The 16,966-nt window shown below is 36.1% G+C and overlaps 1 protein-coding gene across 23 annotated transcripts in view; it reads left to right on the top strand.

Moving 5' to 3' along the window:
- ABI3BP (ABI family member 3 binding protein) overlaps positions 1–16,966 on the top strand; it is a 265,227-nt gene that overhangs the window by 174,373 nt on the left and 73,888 nt on the right. For 13 of the 23 annotated variants that reach the window (XM_047874847.1, XM_047874857.1, XM_047874848.1 and 10 more), the window contains 10 exons: positions 379–438; positions 1,079–1,162; positions 1,779–1,838; positions 4,277–4,351; positions 5,213–5,269; positions 5,954–6,025; positions 6,493–6,540; positions 7,294–7,359; positions 9,428–9,502; positions 13,347–13,421. In XM_047874847.1, coding sequence (XP_047730803.1) covers positions 379–438; positions 1,079–1,162; positions 1,779–1,838; positions 4,277–4,351; positions 5,213–5,269; positions 5,954–6,025; positions 6,493–6,540; positions 7,294–7,359; positions 9,428–9,502; positions 13,347–13,421 — 672 coding nt within the window. The remainder of the gene's footprint in view (positions 1–378; positions 439–1,078; positions 1,163–1,778; positions 1,839–4,276; positions 4,352–5,212; positions 5,270–5,953; positions 6,026–6,492; positions 6,541–7,293; positions 7,360–9,427; positions 9,503–13,346; positions 13,422–16,966) is intronic. The other 10 variants (XM_047874863.1, XM_047874864.1, XM_047874865.1 and 7 more) reach the window with 5 other exon arrangements.

A 16,966-nucleotide genomic window follows, 5' to 3' on the forward strand; every position in this document is an offset into this window, starting at 1 on the left:
TTATACCCATGATTATTTCAATAATAGGCATTTATCTCAACTTGTACAGAAGTACAAGAATGATAAATGCTTTTTTCAGTAGAGTTAGAAAAGTATATATTATCTAACTGTAAGAAGTTTGTCTAGCAGAATTGTGCATATTAGCAACAGTCAGATAATCAAACATCTGGGAGAACTTGATGACCACCGTGATATTTAGCAGAGTACAATGCTGTATCTATCTTATGAGTTTAATGGGTACTTTTCCACAGTAGTCAAATCTGCAGAGGAAGTGTCTCTTTTCTGTTAGTCTTGAGGCTTAAAAATGGACTCTTGCAGTTAGCCTTGAAGTGAATTTTTTTTAAAAAATCTCTGGTTTCTTTTATTATTTTTGGCCAGTTCTTCCTACAGCCCTTGAACCTGTCACTCTTAGAACCAAGGATCCAGAAACAACATTAGGTAATCCAGCATTTGTGAACAGTTTTTTCCGGCTCATCATCAACCCATTCTATCCTAATCATAATCACTTTGTCACCATCTTTATAAGACTGTCTTGTCATCTTCTGCTGTCCTTCAACTTTAATTTTCTTCTTGAGAGTATTGAAAACTCTTAACGGAAGTTACCTGTTGTTTTTAAAAGCTATGCATGGAATAAGTCAGAATATCTGTCAACCATGTAATCTTGAACTTTTATCTAAACGGGGCTCAAATTGAAAGCTGAGTTTCAAAGTTGGCAATGTCTATATCTCCTCTAGACCAACCAAACCATAGCAATTCACATGGTATCATAGATTCTTTGGAAATTTTCTATTTCTTGGTGTGAACCTAAGACCCCACTACCTACAGCTTGGCCATGGTCCTTTTCTGCTTTTGAGGTTAGAGATTTATGAGATTCCTCACTCCTTGACTTAATTTTATGTGTGAGTTTTATCTCTTAAGAATCTTCAGTGATTAAAGAAATAGTTAACAAAATAGAAACTATTTCAATCTTGAAACACATATGCCTTGAATTTCAAGAAAATATAACATATTTTAGAAAATCTAGAGCCTTGTTTCCAAAACCATCTTCACAGGAGTAATCCAAAGTTTCATCCTTCAGCTCCTAAAACAGCACAACGAACCCATCGTCCACGTCCCAGACCTAAAACCACATCAAGTCCTGAAGCACCTCAGACCAAACGGGGTAAATATGCTATTCCATGATTTGAGGGGTGAACCCTAGCAGTCTGCCCCAGTGGGGTCCCAAAGAAATGCGTCTGATGGGAAGTGACAGCCTTCAAGGCATGAGAGGTATGGTTAGCAACTGCTTCTTGAGTGAAATTTTTGGTCTCTCTAAAGATGTGTCTATAGCAAGACTGGCATAGTCACTGATAATTACTTATTGCTATATCTGCATTTAAACACATGATCTAGTTATTATGGTCATGATTACATAAGCATAGGTATTATTTCAGCTTCCAAAAGTTGTCACAAGTTACTTTCATATATATCTTCATATACATTGCCTAAGCAGATTTTCCATAGCAAGCTTTCATATTGGTTAGAGTCAGAATATCAAACATCTTAGAAGAACCTCATAGTGACCATACTAATATGCATAGCAGAATTTAAAGGTTGTGACTACTTTCTGCAATGACTTGTTCCTGACTCGTTTGACCAAATTCTCAAAAATAAACTGGTTCCTGTCAATTCAAAAGTTAAAAAAAAAAGTCATTTGAAACGAATGTTTTGAAAGAAAAATTAAGATTTTTTAATGTGTATTTATACTTTTTCATGTTCCTGTTGTTGCTTTTGGTTAGTTCCTGCTACAAGCTTTGAACCTGTTATTCATAGTTCTGAGGCTCCAGAATCAACATTAGGTAATGATTTTTGTGACCTCATTACATACTTTTTTATTCATTGAAAACCTATTCTATCACTGTCATGGCCAGAATTGCTCCTGCTTTCTTAGACTGCTCTTGTTCTGTTTCATACTTTGTCTTATATGTAGTCAGGATTCTTTTTTTATTTTTATTTTTGAGAGAGAGAGACAGAGTGTGAGTGGGGGAGGGGCAGAGAGAGAGGGAATCACAGAATCTGAAGCAGGCTCCAGGCTCTGAGCTGTCAGCACAGAGCCTGTCGTGGGGCTTGAACTCATGAACTGTGAGATCATGACCTGAGCAGAAGTTGGACGCTTAACTGACTGAGCCACCCAGGCGCCCCATTAGTAGTCAGGATCCTTAATTCAAGTGCTACCTATTGTTTTTAACAAATGTCCCTGGACCCAGGAAATCTATCTGCCATTAAACTTCCTTTAAAATTTCATTCTCTTAACTGTCTGAATTCTAAATTACAACCCATCTATTTGGTAGTTAGATCTATAAAATGATTTAATTAAATACCATGAAATCTTTCTGAGCAACTTATTTTCTATAAGATTTTTGTGACATACACATTATGCTCTTCCTATTTTCAGGGATTGTTTTTCCCTGTTATATTAAATTATCTAAAAAAAAAAAGTGCTTTCTGGAAGTGCAAACAATAGTAAATACAAGCTACAGTCTTTTCCCACCACAGAAGATTTTGGTTATTCTTTATCTTCCACCACAGCTTAGCATTGATTCTTAATCTTCACTAACTAGGAATCTCTGAGTAATTACATTAATATCTATTCCTCTAATTAACAAATCTTGTTATTTTGTTTCCAAAACACTGTCAGTAGTGATAAGAAACAGATTAGTAAAATAAAATGTTTCAAAGTTAGGCAATAAACTCAAGAAAATGTAATATTTTAGAAAACACAGTCTGTGAACAGTGCTTTTGATGGTTTCTAGACCTATAAACACAATAGCAACTCGATTTTCTTCATTTAGTTTCGAAAACGTTGGGGGGAAAATAAATCCTCCTCCCAAACTTTAAACTTCTGAAAGTTTCACAGCAGGAATCAAGAAAGTCAGTGATTTCTAGTTTGAGTCCGTCCAGCCCATTGCAGTTGGATCCCAGGGATGACGGTGATGTAGCTTGTTAACTTTCAATTCCCACCTCTATACCTTCTAAGAGAGAGAAGGCACAAATTGTAGTTAGTATCTCTACAATTGCATGTTGACCAAAAGGATTATGGTTGGGGAGATTTATATGGTAGCCAAATTCATCATGTGCCCTGCAGAAGGGTTGTCTCCAACAAAAGATGCATCTTATTAAATTCTCTAACCACTCTATTTCATTTATCTTTTTTTGAAATTGGCAATACTTATTTGGCTTACTAAACAAAAATTTCCTTGCCCTCTGTGTTTCCAGAACTATATTAGCAGTTGGGTGGGGTGAGGTGAGGAACAGAGGTAGAGACCAAAGTAAGAACATGTTTCACTTGCTGAGAAGAGTACAATATAACTGTGAAGAAACACTGTTCTCAAGTTTGTTTGTTTGTTCGTTTGTTTGTTTTAAATAAGGCAATTTGCTTATACAAAAGCAGCTTGTTTAATTGGTAAGAATATAGAGAGAAAATACTTAAAGGAAACAAAGATCTATGTGGATTGATAGAGAATAGTTGGGCTTTGAAATAAGTTCAGAATTTTGCATTAGTGGACAGGAGGGTGGAAGCTGCAAAAATAAAACAAAAAATCTCAATACCTATTGAGATTACCCAAGGGGGAGGTCAAACTAGAACACAGAACAAAACACGCCAAATGGTGCTAAACATGTTGGTAATGATACTGTCATAAAATCAGCTGTAGGAAGCTCTTAGAAAGCCCTTGTGGGAATTCCTATTCAGATACCATAGTGAGAACCTAGTTTTTTCTCAAATAGGCCCTTGCGTTTTGTAGTATGCTTAAGATCAGGGGTCAGCAAATTTTTTATGTAAGGATATTAGATGGTAAATAATTTAGGCTTGTAGGCCATTCTCTGTTGAAACTACTTGATTCTGCTGTAGTATCTCAATTGAAGGCAACCAAAAGCAATATGTAGATGATATGGAAATATGCCATGGATCATCTTAACTTGAGGGTGTTGTTGTATTCCTATAAAATTTTATTTGGATTTTATACCATTTTCACATGTCATAAAATATTACTCTGAAATTTTTTCTGTCATTGAAAAAATACAAAAACTGTTCTTAGCTGACAGGTCAGGCCAAGGGCTGGATTGGCAGGGCCATAGTTTGACAATTGCTGCTTTAATAATGTATACTCTGCATGACTCTCCATAACTGTGTGATTTTTGAAGATCTATGTATTTCTATCCATTGCTACCTTTTTCTAAAACCTGTAAAAATAAATTTTCCATAATTACTTTGACATTTTAGATGCTCTTCTTTCAGCTCCCACTGAACTGCAAACTCTTACTTTGAAACCAGTGACATCACCAAGCCTAGAAATGACACAGAGTCAACCTGGTAAATAGACTGTTTTATCTGTCTGGGTACACTGTGAGCCTCAGGGGACATTTTCCAAGTGTTAAATTTTCAAATATAAAAAAAACAAGTAATACACATTTAGTAACTCGATACATTGCACATGCTTTTCCCATGATTGCATACTGGTGTTAAGTTAGTTACATATTCATGGCAATTGTTATTCACCTGATAGACATATTTATCTTCATTTCATTGTGTATACTCTGTATCACATAGAGAATAGTCAAGTATGTGGATTAAGCAGTCAACAAAACCACTTAGAAGAATTGATTTTATCCCTTATTTTTCACTAACAGTTACAAACTTGTAGTTCTCTTTAGTAATAAGCTAAATGTGTGCTCTGTTCTGTGAAAGGAATGTTAGTTCAGTTATAACCATGAAGGAGGGAGAAAGTTCTCACTTAAGCACAGGTCACAAAACCACCCTACACAATATTGCCCTTCAAAAATGAAAACAAACATTTTAAGTTAGGAATTCAGTAGCTACTCCCTGGCATATATTTTGAAACATCAGATCTTTTTTCCAGCATAGGATTATAATTCTTTTCATCTCCTTTGTGTATCTTCTAATTAATTAAATGACATTTTTGTGCCCATGATGGTACAAGGTACGGTTGTTAATAGTTACCTACAACACTTTCAAAATTAGGAATTCGATTCAGTTATTTGAGCTTCCCATCATGTAATTAATAATACTGTTATTATCATAACAGCAAACATTGAGCATGACATGCAAACAAAGTGCAAGACACTTTTCTAAATAGTATTTAGCTTGTGTGCATTCCCAATGCTGGCAACAACCCATTCTTGATCAATTGTATCATTTTGTGTTCTCTGCTAGTTTCTGAAGTCCTGGAATTCATTACATTAAGCATTGAGTCATCAAAGGAAGCTATAGGTAAAAAACATTTTCCCATCAAGAAATTCAGGTATATGTGCTTTTCCATCTCATTGCAGAAGTCATCTTTGGATGCCCTCATGCTTTGTGACATTTCATAGCTCTTCACATCTTGTCTGTGCTCATCCAGTGAATCTTAAAAGTCAGATATTACACACAGCACGTTGTGCTAGTGTCTGCTGTATTGCTATGCACGTTTCACAATTTTCTTAGTTCCCTTTCACTCTGAATGCAAAATTTAACATTCTCCTCATTCTTTAAATATGAATATGAACATCCTGTTTTTCATTTTTATATTGTTTTTAGGTTTCATCCCAATGCTTTTTAAGGACTCTTTGTCTTTTTATTAGTAGAATACTTAATCAAAATATGTAAGGAAGTGAAATTACCTGCTTTACTCCAAGTAGAAATTGCTGAAGACCCTGACAGTTACCGTGTGTGTGTGTGTGTGTGTGTGTGTGTGTGTGTGTGCATGTACCCTTGCCCCCACTGAACACTGCCTTCATTATCTGCCTTCACCTCTGCCCTCTTAAATTGTAGTCATCTTCCTAATCTACCAAAACGTTATTTATTCTCACGAATATATCTACTTAACTAACCTCTGTTTAGAAAGTCAACAGTGTTCTATTACAGTGTTTTATGAGCTGCCCACCACTAACCAGCCATTCCCTGTTTATTCCCTAGCACCAACTGTAACAGATTATCTATATCCCTCTGCCAAAGCACCACTCAGTCCAGAGGAGCCAGAGACTGCAGGTGGTAAAGGTTTTCATGCTCTCATTCATTTATTCACCAAATTTTTAATTAGCATCTGTTATGTCCATGGAACATGGAAGTTCAGGCTGTGGTATTTGTTCTGCAGTTGAATTCATTTGAAGAGCAATAGCTTCCCAAATTCTTGGATTCTTAACACTAAAATGACAACTGACTCTCTGAATACAGAAATTCTGGTTTTCTGTGGTATCAAAATATGGAACATTATGGCATTTGATAGCCAGCTACTGACAGTTAAAACATAAATATTAGTTGGAAAATTAGTATTACAGAATAGGATTTCCCCCTTGTTTCTCTCTTTTCTTCTCTAAATCCATCGTCCTATCTATAAAAAAAATACATACAAAATCTTAAGAGAATGATATGTGTTGACATTCAAGAAAGATATACTTAACTATAGCTTAACACCTTAAAGTTTTCTAAAATTGTTCTCCTTTGTTTTGATACAGTTGTGGAATCTATTACAAATGTGTCTGAACCACCTGAGACCACGCTAGGTAATGACACATCTCAGCAGCTTTTCTTCTCATTATCACCATCACCTGAGAACCTCAGGTTCTCTCTCATCGTGAATTCATGTTGCAACATCATTCTTTGCCACTGCAGTTAATTTTCTTTCTAGGTGCTTCTGTTCGTAACCATTGTCCAAAAAGTCTCTTCTTCTGTTCAGTTTTGTATCTAGATGTTGGTCTCTTTCTTTACTTAAGTCAGTGAAACTTTGAAATCTAAAGCATCTTTTTCCTAACACTGAACATTCTGCCAGCTTGTATTGTGTCGAATATTTCAGTTTTCTTTTTGTATGATGATCCATTTTATACTTTCTGCCCTAGCAATGTACTTTCCATTAACACTCATTTCATCACATTTGTTTACATGTCTGATTTTTTTTTTGCCACAATTCTAAGTGAAATTCAATGCTTCTTCATGGGCTCATGCTTTAACGTTTCGTATTACTTTGGTTTGCTCTTTAAGGTTACTATCTTTCTAATATTGTTCTAGTAGTGTTGAGGAGGTACTAGTTTGAAATGAGGACTTAAAAGTAAGGATATTGCTTACTTTGAAATTATTTGGTAATCTGGCATCTCAGCATTTTTTAAACTAAACGCATTATGAAGAAGTAGGAATGCTATTTTGCTACAGAGTTGCAATTTCTTTTTTTTTTTTTAATTGTTACCATCCTTTCTGTCATCAGTACTTAAAGTTTGTGAAGCACTTTCATAATCCCAGGTACTTTCCTTCAATTATCATAGAGACATCTCCTCTGCCTTTCCAAACTATAATCCTACCCAGCCCTGATGAGCCTCCGACTGAACCGGGTAAATATTATTTTGTATTTCATGTAGAAGGTGAGTGTTTGCAGAATTGATAAGAATGGAAAGACAGTGCGGGCACTGTAGACATCAGAACACCTAACTTAATCACTCTGCTCACAGTCTTTGATGGGGGATCTGACTTCCCTCATGCCCCATTTCTCATCCTAATAGACATTCACTTGGCAGCATTATGAATATTCTTTAGGCTATGGCTGAAAAGCCCTTCTGAGCTACTCTGCAAATGTTTCAAACAGGAAATAGTATTGTTGCTGGGAAATAACATTTATATTCCATTTTTATATGTAAATATGTATCTTAATTTTAAATACTTTGTCATCTTAACTAGTTTTACAAGTCCTGCGGTAATGTACAGAATATTTTAAGGTATCTAATTTGTGTTGGAGATTAACAGATTTCACTGTGTGGTCCCCATAAAGGGATACAACTGGCCAGTCACCTTATCATTATTCAGGTCCTTTACTTCTTTCTCCTCCCCTTTCTGCAGCAGTTGGACCTTTCACTGCATGTAAATAAGAAAAACTGACATGAAACCAGCTACTTAGCAAGTCGTCAAGGTTTACTTGATGATGGAATTTGAAATACAGGAAAACAGATCACCAATATGGATAACTAAATGTTTGGCCTCTTACAAGGAAAAATCCTCTCAATATCTATAGGCTTTCTTAGCATGATAGTTCATCATAAATAAGCCCAAACTTGTGTTTTGATTGTTAATAAGCTATTTCATATGGCTCTATTTCCAAAAGAGATATGAATGTTAATTTTATGCATTGTCCTCTAAAATATCTCATTAAATTTTGCCTACCAAATTTACAGTTTAATTTTTACTGAAATATCACCTTAACCACATTAACTGACTCTGTGCCAGTCATCTCTAACTTCTCCAAAGTTTAAGTAGCTGTAATGATACGATTGGAATGTTTCATTGTGAATACTATTAGTAATATCTACCTCATAACATGGGAGAAGCAAATAGCCCATCAGGAACCTCAGCAAGCCAAGGAAGTTGGTAGTCAGAAAATCACAAGACTGAAAGAAATTCTAGAATCACAGAATTTCAGTGTTGGAAGAGCTCTTAAAAGTCCTGTTACTTTTGAGAGAGAAGCTGAGGCTGTAGACTGAGTGATTAGCAAAGGGAGCTCTTAAGTCTTCAGGCTCCTAAACCAGCACAATCTCTTGCATATGTTGGTGTTCATTTCTCTCCAGGCGATCCCACTGAAGATTCCACTGAAACCACTGCATGCAGACTCGATAGAAACTTTTAGTATCTAATAACTCTTATTTTCAGCCAGCTTTCCTTAGGTGCCTGAAACCCAGTGACCTTGGAAACCATTTTGTTTCTCCTAAGCTGTTTATACCAAACACACTAGAGTCCATACAAATGTGTTTCCATAAACTGCAACCTTGCATGTGATAATTACTTTCCTCCGGCAGGATATACTTCTCATTTTCTTGGTAAAGAAACAATTGATTTTTACAGTGAATGTCCTAGAAGTACTGCAGGAATCGCCCAACAAAGGAATAACTTTCTCAGGAATGTATCCTTTGAATTTCTATTCAGTTTTTCTTCCCCAGCATGACCAGTGAAAATTGTATTATGTTGACTAAGATTTTTTTCCATTAACACTTGGTATTAAAATACATTCATTTTCTAGGTATATTTGGAATGTGACATACCAACTTTGGTTTTAGAAGAAATTGTATTTATCTGCACTTAAAATTTTATAGCAGAATATTCTTGTAAAATAGTATGAACTTGTAATAAGGATGAATTCTTACTATGAAATTTATTTTTAACCTTTTAAAAGGTATTTGAAGTAGATATTTCATCTGCCGGCTGAATATCTTGGATATCATTTAATGTGCTTTCTTGTTTTGTTTTCCATTATAATAATACAAGAAATTTATCTCCCTTTGTTCTGTGGTTCTTTGAAAGCTTGATTTGCATTAGCTGCTGTGTATTTAAGACTTCATCTTTGAGATCCTAGAGGCTTAGATACTGTGATTCTTGAAGCGCTTAAGAGCTTCAAACCTATATTCTTTTTTTTAGCTCCCAAGCAGATACCACGTGCTTCTCCCAAACCAAAAACATCTCCACGTCCGAGAATCCCACAAACACAGCCAGGTAAAGACATGTTTTATATTCTGGCCTGAAGAATTTGATATTATTGGATTTGTTCTATTGAGTTATAGTCAGTTGGGTTTTTCACCCTTGTAAAACAAGTCTTCCTTTGAAACATAAGAAACATTTACATCTATTTTTGAACTTCATCAAAAAGTATGTGATTGGAATAGCTTATTCCAGAAAGCTTCCCTGTTAATACATTATTTTAAGAGGGAGCTGGAGAAGAATGGAATTTCTTCAGAGTAGCCTGCCTATTCCCATCGCCTCTCCGAGCGTGGGAACACTTGCATGGTCCTGGAATGTGCCTCCCCCTGCCAATCACCTATTTATTTATTTATTTATTTATTTATTTATTTTTATTTCCAGTAGATTTTATTTAATAGTATGTCATGAAGATTTGTTTATATATATATATATATATATATACGCTCCTATAACATAATGATTATATAATATTGCTTTGGCTGTTTTGCTGTAAAATTGTGATAAGGACCTGAACAAGAGTCATTATAAACTGTTTTTCATTCTGTTCAAGACACTCTTCTTTGAATATGATTAAGTCTAACCCTAACTTCTCAACCAAGATTTTGTCCAATTTTTCCAACTGCCTTGGAGGATGTCTAGTTGAGGCTACCCTAAACTTGACATGCCTCAGAGCTCATTATCTTTTCCTCCTTTCAATTTCTCATTTTTGTCTGTGGTAGGTTCTCAGTATTTTAAATCTAATTTTTACTCCTCTTCCTCCACTGCCCTCTGCAATCCATCTATTAATAAATATGATACCTTCAGTTCTTCGGAACATGTCTAGCATTGGTTCCTACTACAAGCATGTACTGGTGTGTTGTCTTTGATCTTCTTTTTTCTCTAATTTCAAATTATACCACCCCTCAGTGCTTAAGTGGTTAACTCATTTTATCAGTCACTCAACTAATATTTCCTGCATTCTGTGGCCTGTGTGCCAGACATGGCATACGAGACAGAATTGTATCCATCCATGGTCAAGGACTTTACAGTCTAGGCTCATCATATAAATTTAAACTTATCATTTTTACATGGTCTACTTCCAAAAGTTATGAGGGTGCACCTACTCAATTTGCTAGAAAAGGAGCCTTCACTACCACTTATGGTCTGGGGAAAGGAAAATGTGAGCACCATTAAAATTATGCTTGATCAAGGTAGTATTTCTTAATTCCTAACACTGATCCTTTAATCATATGTCAGTATCCCTACCAAAAGAAAAAACTGTAGATTTGGGCATGGTCTTTAATATCCGATTCTAAGAGAAATTTTGCTTATCATTTTTTTTCTCTTAAGGGAAATTCCTTAAAACACAGTTCTATGTTTGACTAGCTAATGATTTTAAATCTGCTTTAATGTATTTTTAAGTGTGTTTTCTTTCATTACTAAAGCTTTGCTATGACAATAGTATGATACATAGTGTGTAAAGGTACCATGGCCAAAATTCCCTAGAATACAAAATTTAAAATAATAACAATTAATACACTGGAAGCATTAATACATAATAAATACTATGAAAAACAATGATTAGTAAATAAATAATGATTAATGAATAGAATAAGAACAAAAAAAGCAAAGCAAGTATATTAAATTGGTAGAAAATTAAAATCTGGCCTTAAAAGCTTAACAGATAAAATGACATGAGAAGAAGCAGCTCTCAGCTTTTTATTTAAATGTAAAATATAGAACAAAAGTAGTAGAGAAAGGAGAAACAGAAGAAAGCATGAAAACTTGATGAATGTTGGAAAATAAAAGATGAAAAATAAGTGCTTGAGTGTTAAGACATTGGGAATATAAATTCCTGGTTAGTAAAATTTTTAAAAGTAAAGGAGATATGAGGTAACAAAGAAGACATTTGTCATTTTATCTTTTTGAGCTACATACTCTGTACTTACAGAAATACATGTAGTAAATCTGGAGCCTACTCTAACTTCCCATCATTCTAAATTTCAAGATTGTTTAATTTTTATTTAGACCTTTAGCCAACCTTGTTCAACAAGATATGCAACTTCATAATGGATAGATTCATATGCTCGATGCATTCCACTCTCTAACCCTGAAATTTTGGAGTGGTTGTCAGCCCATAACAAGACAGCCTTTTGATTCTGTTCCCACTGAGGCAACACTCAGCACACCAGCATCTCCTGTGGAAAGTAACTGCAACCCAAGTACTTCTGGCTTGTCATTGCACTTAATGCAAGAGAACAATTTGGAAAATTGATTGTGAAGAAGTAAGTGTATTCTAATTATTCCCCTTCAAAGTGGGTAAAATTAGGAATTCCCCTACCCAAGAGGATGATCTTACTGAATAGATCCTAGCAATGTTTGTGTAGTATGTATACGTATGTATCACTAAATCTTTCAAAGATGAATAATCAAATGCTGGTACTTTCTCCCTTACCCTTGGCTAGATCTTGTAAACTTCAAAAGGCCGTTTGGGAGAGAGAATGTTCTGTGCATATGTACAATACCAAATGCAAATTATTATTGCTAGACTGTAAAGGGATCCCTGACAGTAGAGTATACAACACCAAACACAACACAGTGTGATCACCCGCTACTTTTTTCAGATTGAAATGCTATAATTGGGCATGCCACCTCTCTTCCTATTTATACTTAGATGGCAAGATTTAAGGCAAAGTGGAATAAAAAGTTTGGAACAAATTATCAAAGGTATTTTGTCATTGAATAAAGGTTTGTTTTTTAGATTCCTGTGTTCATAGGTAATAGTCAACAACCCATTATTAATTTTATCCCAATAAATCTTACAACCATCAAAACTATGGGTGCTTTGGGTTTATGTACAGATGAACAACATGAGAATCGGAATATACTCAAACCTTTCACTGTCAAATTTGTAAAAATCTTCTAGAAGTGGAAAGAATTTTTATATAGTTCTCACATCATTTTGACATTTCATGTATAATTCTCATAATCACCCTTTAAGATAGGTTTATTATTTCCACCTAAAAAATGAGGAACAAGTTAAAATGTGACCTCAGCACTGGGATCTAGAGAGCCCAAGTGTTTGGATCTAGTGCTTCTGTCTGGACCTCAGAATTCAGTTCAAGTCTCATCTCTGGTACTTAATACCGTGTAACCTCGGGCAGAGTCACCAACCCAAGCTACTAAAGTGAAGTTCATAATTCCTTCAATCATTATGGTGAGAATCAAAGGGCACAATCCTTATAAAACCACTTTTGAAATTATAAAATGAGCTGTAAATAAATTAGATCTTTTTTTTTTCTGGTATCAGCACCTCATTACTCCAAAGGAACAGTTGTGGGAAGACCATTTTAGTTTGTGAACATGCTCATTTAAAGATTGATTTGGGGCCTGAGCGTGGCAGAGGGTGTGGAATGCAAGCCTACTCACTGTATTATCTTCTTCTCTTTCTGCTGTTGTCTGAGTTGACTTTAAGCTTGTCTTATCCATGCTTCATTGGCTTCTACTCTGATTTCACTGAATTAATCTTCACAGAAAGACATGAGGGTGGATTCGATGAGTCAAACTTCGAGAAGAGTGCTCTTGCATTAATTTAATTGCTGTCTCTTCTGAAATCAAGATTTTAAAAACAGAACTTTCTCCACCCTACCCTTATGCTGAGTCATATTTTGTGGTTTCTCAGATAACATTTTTCTACAAGTATCTGGAATTCTAACTGATAAATATTTAGAGCCTAAGGTTTATTTTTCCATACAACTCCCATTTCAATACTTCTTTTTTAAATCAGTGGTCAGGAATACACTCTGTCATATCTTACATGTTAAGCATGACTGGGAGATGCCAAACCAAAATGACTCATGATCTGAGTTCTCTCTTTCAGCTCGTAAGGTGCCTCAGCGTGTTACTTCAAAGCCAAAAACATCACCAAGTCCAGAAGTGTCCTATACTCCACCTGGTAAATGATTTATTTCATGTTTAACTCAAAGGCATTCTGTCATGCTCTGCTGCAATGACACCTGAGATCTGATAGATGCGAGGTCAATACTTCACTTATGTTCAAATGCCATGTGGAATCATCCACGGTATGAGCATCTCAGAGGCTTCGTAAGTTATCTAGTTGCTCAAATAGTAAGCTATTGATACAGTCAAATGGCAGAGAATTATGCCAAGGGTAAATCTTCCTTCTAGAACTAAAGTTCTCATACAATAAAAATAAACCTACCAATGCTAACTGTACTATGTTGACATGGTCCACCAAAATAAGATCAAGAATTCGAGACTTTTACCACGTAAAACGATAAAGTGTTTTGCAAACAGAGGAAATGATGTTTACCCACTGTCCTCGGTTCAGTAATTTTACACTAACCAGCATTGAGGTTTTTTGTTTTGTTTTGTGTCTTCCATTAAATTCTGCTTTACCCGTTCATGGAATAATAGCTTAGGTTGAGAAATAAGAAATTTCACATACACAAAAGATTTCTGTAGGTACAAATCCATTACTTGCCCATCATCTGAGAAGGCCTTTTGTCCATTTACAGAGGGAATAATTTCATATTTGTGGGAGTAGTTGGTGTGGGACCTGCAAGGACCCAAACATTCCCTGAGTCTTGCTGCCAATGCTCTAGGTCCTCAAGTGACCTTAGGAAGCCACAGTAAGCCGAATAGTTTTCTGATAAACCAAACCAAGCTAATTTTAAACTAAATGTTCTGGGGAATGCTATAATTCTTTCTTTCTTTTTAATGGTCCAATTATTATAAATTTCTAGATGCTCCTAGAAGCCTATGGAACATTCCCAGAACCATGCTGTAGCATGAAATGATGGCATTTTGGAAGGAAGCCTGAATTCACTTGCTATAAATGTCTTCCAGATTTGTAAGCGGGGTTATTGCTGCTGTGGGAGTCTGGTCGTTGCAGGTGGCGATAGGCCAGAAAAAGGCTCCTTTGCCCTGAAGTCTAGAATTTAAATTTGCACCACTAAATGCAATAACCAATACTACAAACACCAACAAGAAAAAAGCTGATCTTTCCACTTGGAAAAATTCAATTTCTTATTTTCAGTTATGGCAAAAAAATGTAACAGGAATTGACTCATTAATGATAACAGTAGGTTTAAGTGATTTTGTTTGCTTTTCCTTTATGTTAGAGAAAGTAATATTGTTGGTCCTGATGTGACTTAATCTCATTAAACCAATATATCTAGTCCTTATTTTTTTTTCTTCTTAAATACCAAATATTTGCCTCAATTCTACCAATGCCTTATTTTTCACAGAAACTCTGTGAGTTTGAGCACTGGAACAACAGAACAAACTGCCCTCCGGAGTCTCCACTGGGCTTATTCTGTTGACTCTCCAGTTCCACATGCTCAGTTAGAATTCTGTCTCTAAATCTAGTGTTGGTCCCACCACTGTATTCAGCAGGGGCTCCACTGTTGTTCCAGGGGTGCAAGACCTACAGGAATAATCTTCAGTTTACTCGCAAGTGTTCAAACAGACGAGGTTCTGCTGTGCTCAGTTTCTGGGTCATATCTGGGCTCAAGTTTACATCCTAATGAACCCAGAACCTTGTTTACCAGCCCCTATGGATTATATCTCAGAAAGCAGAGGGGAATTTACACTATGCTTAATACGTACTGGTATTGTAGAGAAATAGATTGTCTGCAAAAGTCTAAAAGTGTAAAATGTGCTGCTGAAATCAAGACAGAGTTAATGGGTTTTTAAAATACTTATTTTTGAGAGAGAGAGAGAGAGAGAGAGAGAGAGAGAAGCAGAGAGAGGGAGACACAGAATCTGAAGCAGGCTCCAGGCTATGAGCTGTCAGCACAGAGCCTGACATAGGGCTCGAACTCACGAACCGTGAGATCATGACCTGAGGTAAAGTCGGACGCTTAACCGACTGAGCCACCCAGGTGCCCCCAAGACAGAGTTATGCTTTATCATAAGGTTTATCTCAAAATTTATTCTGAGAGACATCAGAAGCAACAAACTGGAGTTTTTAGACCTGTATCAAATAGGTCAGTATAGGATATGCCATGTAGCTCTTCCATTCATAGATTCCTAGCTATAACACAGGTTTCATCTACTTAGACTTTTAAAAAACTATTTTCTAGCCACTAAGTTGAATTATCTCTATAATACTTAAGGAAAATCTAGACAAATTGAGCCCACACACCATGTGCAGAACCAAAATAGAACTGGATTTTCTTCAGATGTGCCTTAGAGGAATGATTTCAAATTCACAGCTAAGGACTTGCCCTGATAACCTGGCTCAACAGAGCTGGGCTTTCTTTGTAGATCTGTTTCTAAACAAAGAGCTGTCTTGGCTTTGTGGTGCCTCTTCTGGCCCACAGATACTTGGAGAGACTTCAGTCATTGGAAGTCAACCAGAAGACAATCTAAAGAAGACAATCTAAATTTCGGCAAATTATGCAATCTTCACAAATGTTCTATATAACTACTCTCTTCGGTAAATTCTAATTTGCAGCTGCACTGTAGCATTTTTGCAGTTAGTAAATGAGGGAATAATGATGAAATGCCTTTGGAGGTAGAATCACTAGTACATAGGCAATGACTAGAAGTTGCTATGGAGAGGAGTATGACACTGTTGATCCTAGCTTGGACAAGTGATAGATGATAACACCACTAACTAAGGCAGGGAACACAAAGGGATAAACGCCTGTGTTGGTGCATGCTGGGTTTGGAGGGCCACTACAGCTTGCAAGTGGGAATGTCTAACTGGGGTTGAAATGCATTTCTGTATTTCTAAACCAAAGTTAAGGTTTGGGATATAGGTTTGGGAATCACCTGTCTACCTATAGAAGGTTATTTAAATCTTGTGTGTGAATGACACCATCCAACAGAAAGTATAGACTGAGAAAAGAAGAGGACAGAGGTAAAAGACTTGGGGGGCACAGTTACATTTAGGAAATGGATAGGGAAAGAGGGGCCAGCAGAAGTTGCTGCCAAAAATATAGTAGAGTGCCAGGAAGGAGGGTCTCAGGAGGCAAGGCAGGGAAGGGAGCTCAACAACGACAGTGAGGTAGAAAAGGATCAGAGGAGCTGCTGGACCTGACCGTGCAGATCCAGAAACCCATACCCAAAACCTATGGGCCCATGCTTCAGATCCAGCAGTTACCAGATTTTAGATAGGCAAAAACAGAACGTATACCAAATACATGAATATGTCTCCAGTAAGAAGTATGAATAAAAGTGAATAAAAACTATAATGACCCTTAGGTCAGGTCTAGTCAGGGTTTGCTGTCTAATTACTTGAGAAAAAAACTTAAAGTTTTCAGAGCATGCGGACTTCGGAGCTACGGATAGAGCATCATGGATCCATGGTTGCAGGAGATCAGTGAAGTGGAAGCCAGACCACAGCAGATGAAAATACAATCGAGAGACCAGGAAGCAAAGGAAGATAAAGTTTTTTGAATATAGGAATGAGAGCAAAGGAAGGATGGATTGAAGGGGAAGCCATATCAAGGAAATGATTAGTGTTTTTAG

Source organism: Prionailurus viverrinus, chromosome C2 (assembly GCF_022837055.1).
Source record: "Prionailurus viverrinus isolate Anna chromosome C2, UM_Priviv_1.0, whole genome shotgun sequence".
NCBI lineage: Eukaryota > Metazoa > Chordata > Mammalia > Carnivora > Felidae > Prionailurus > Prionailurus viverrinus.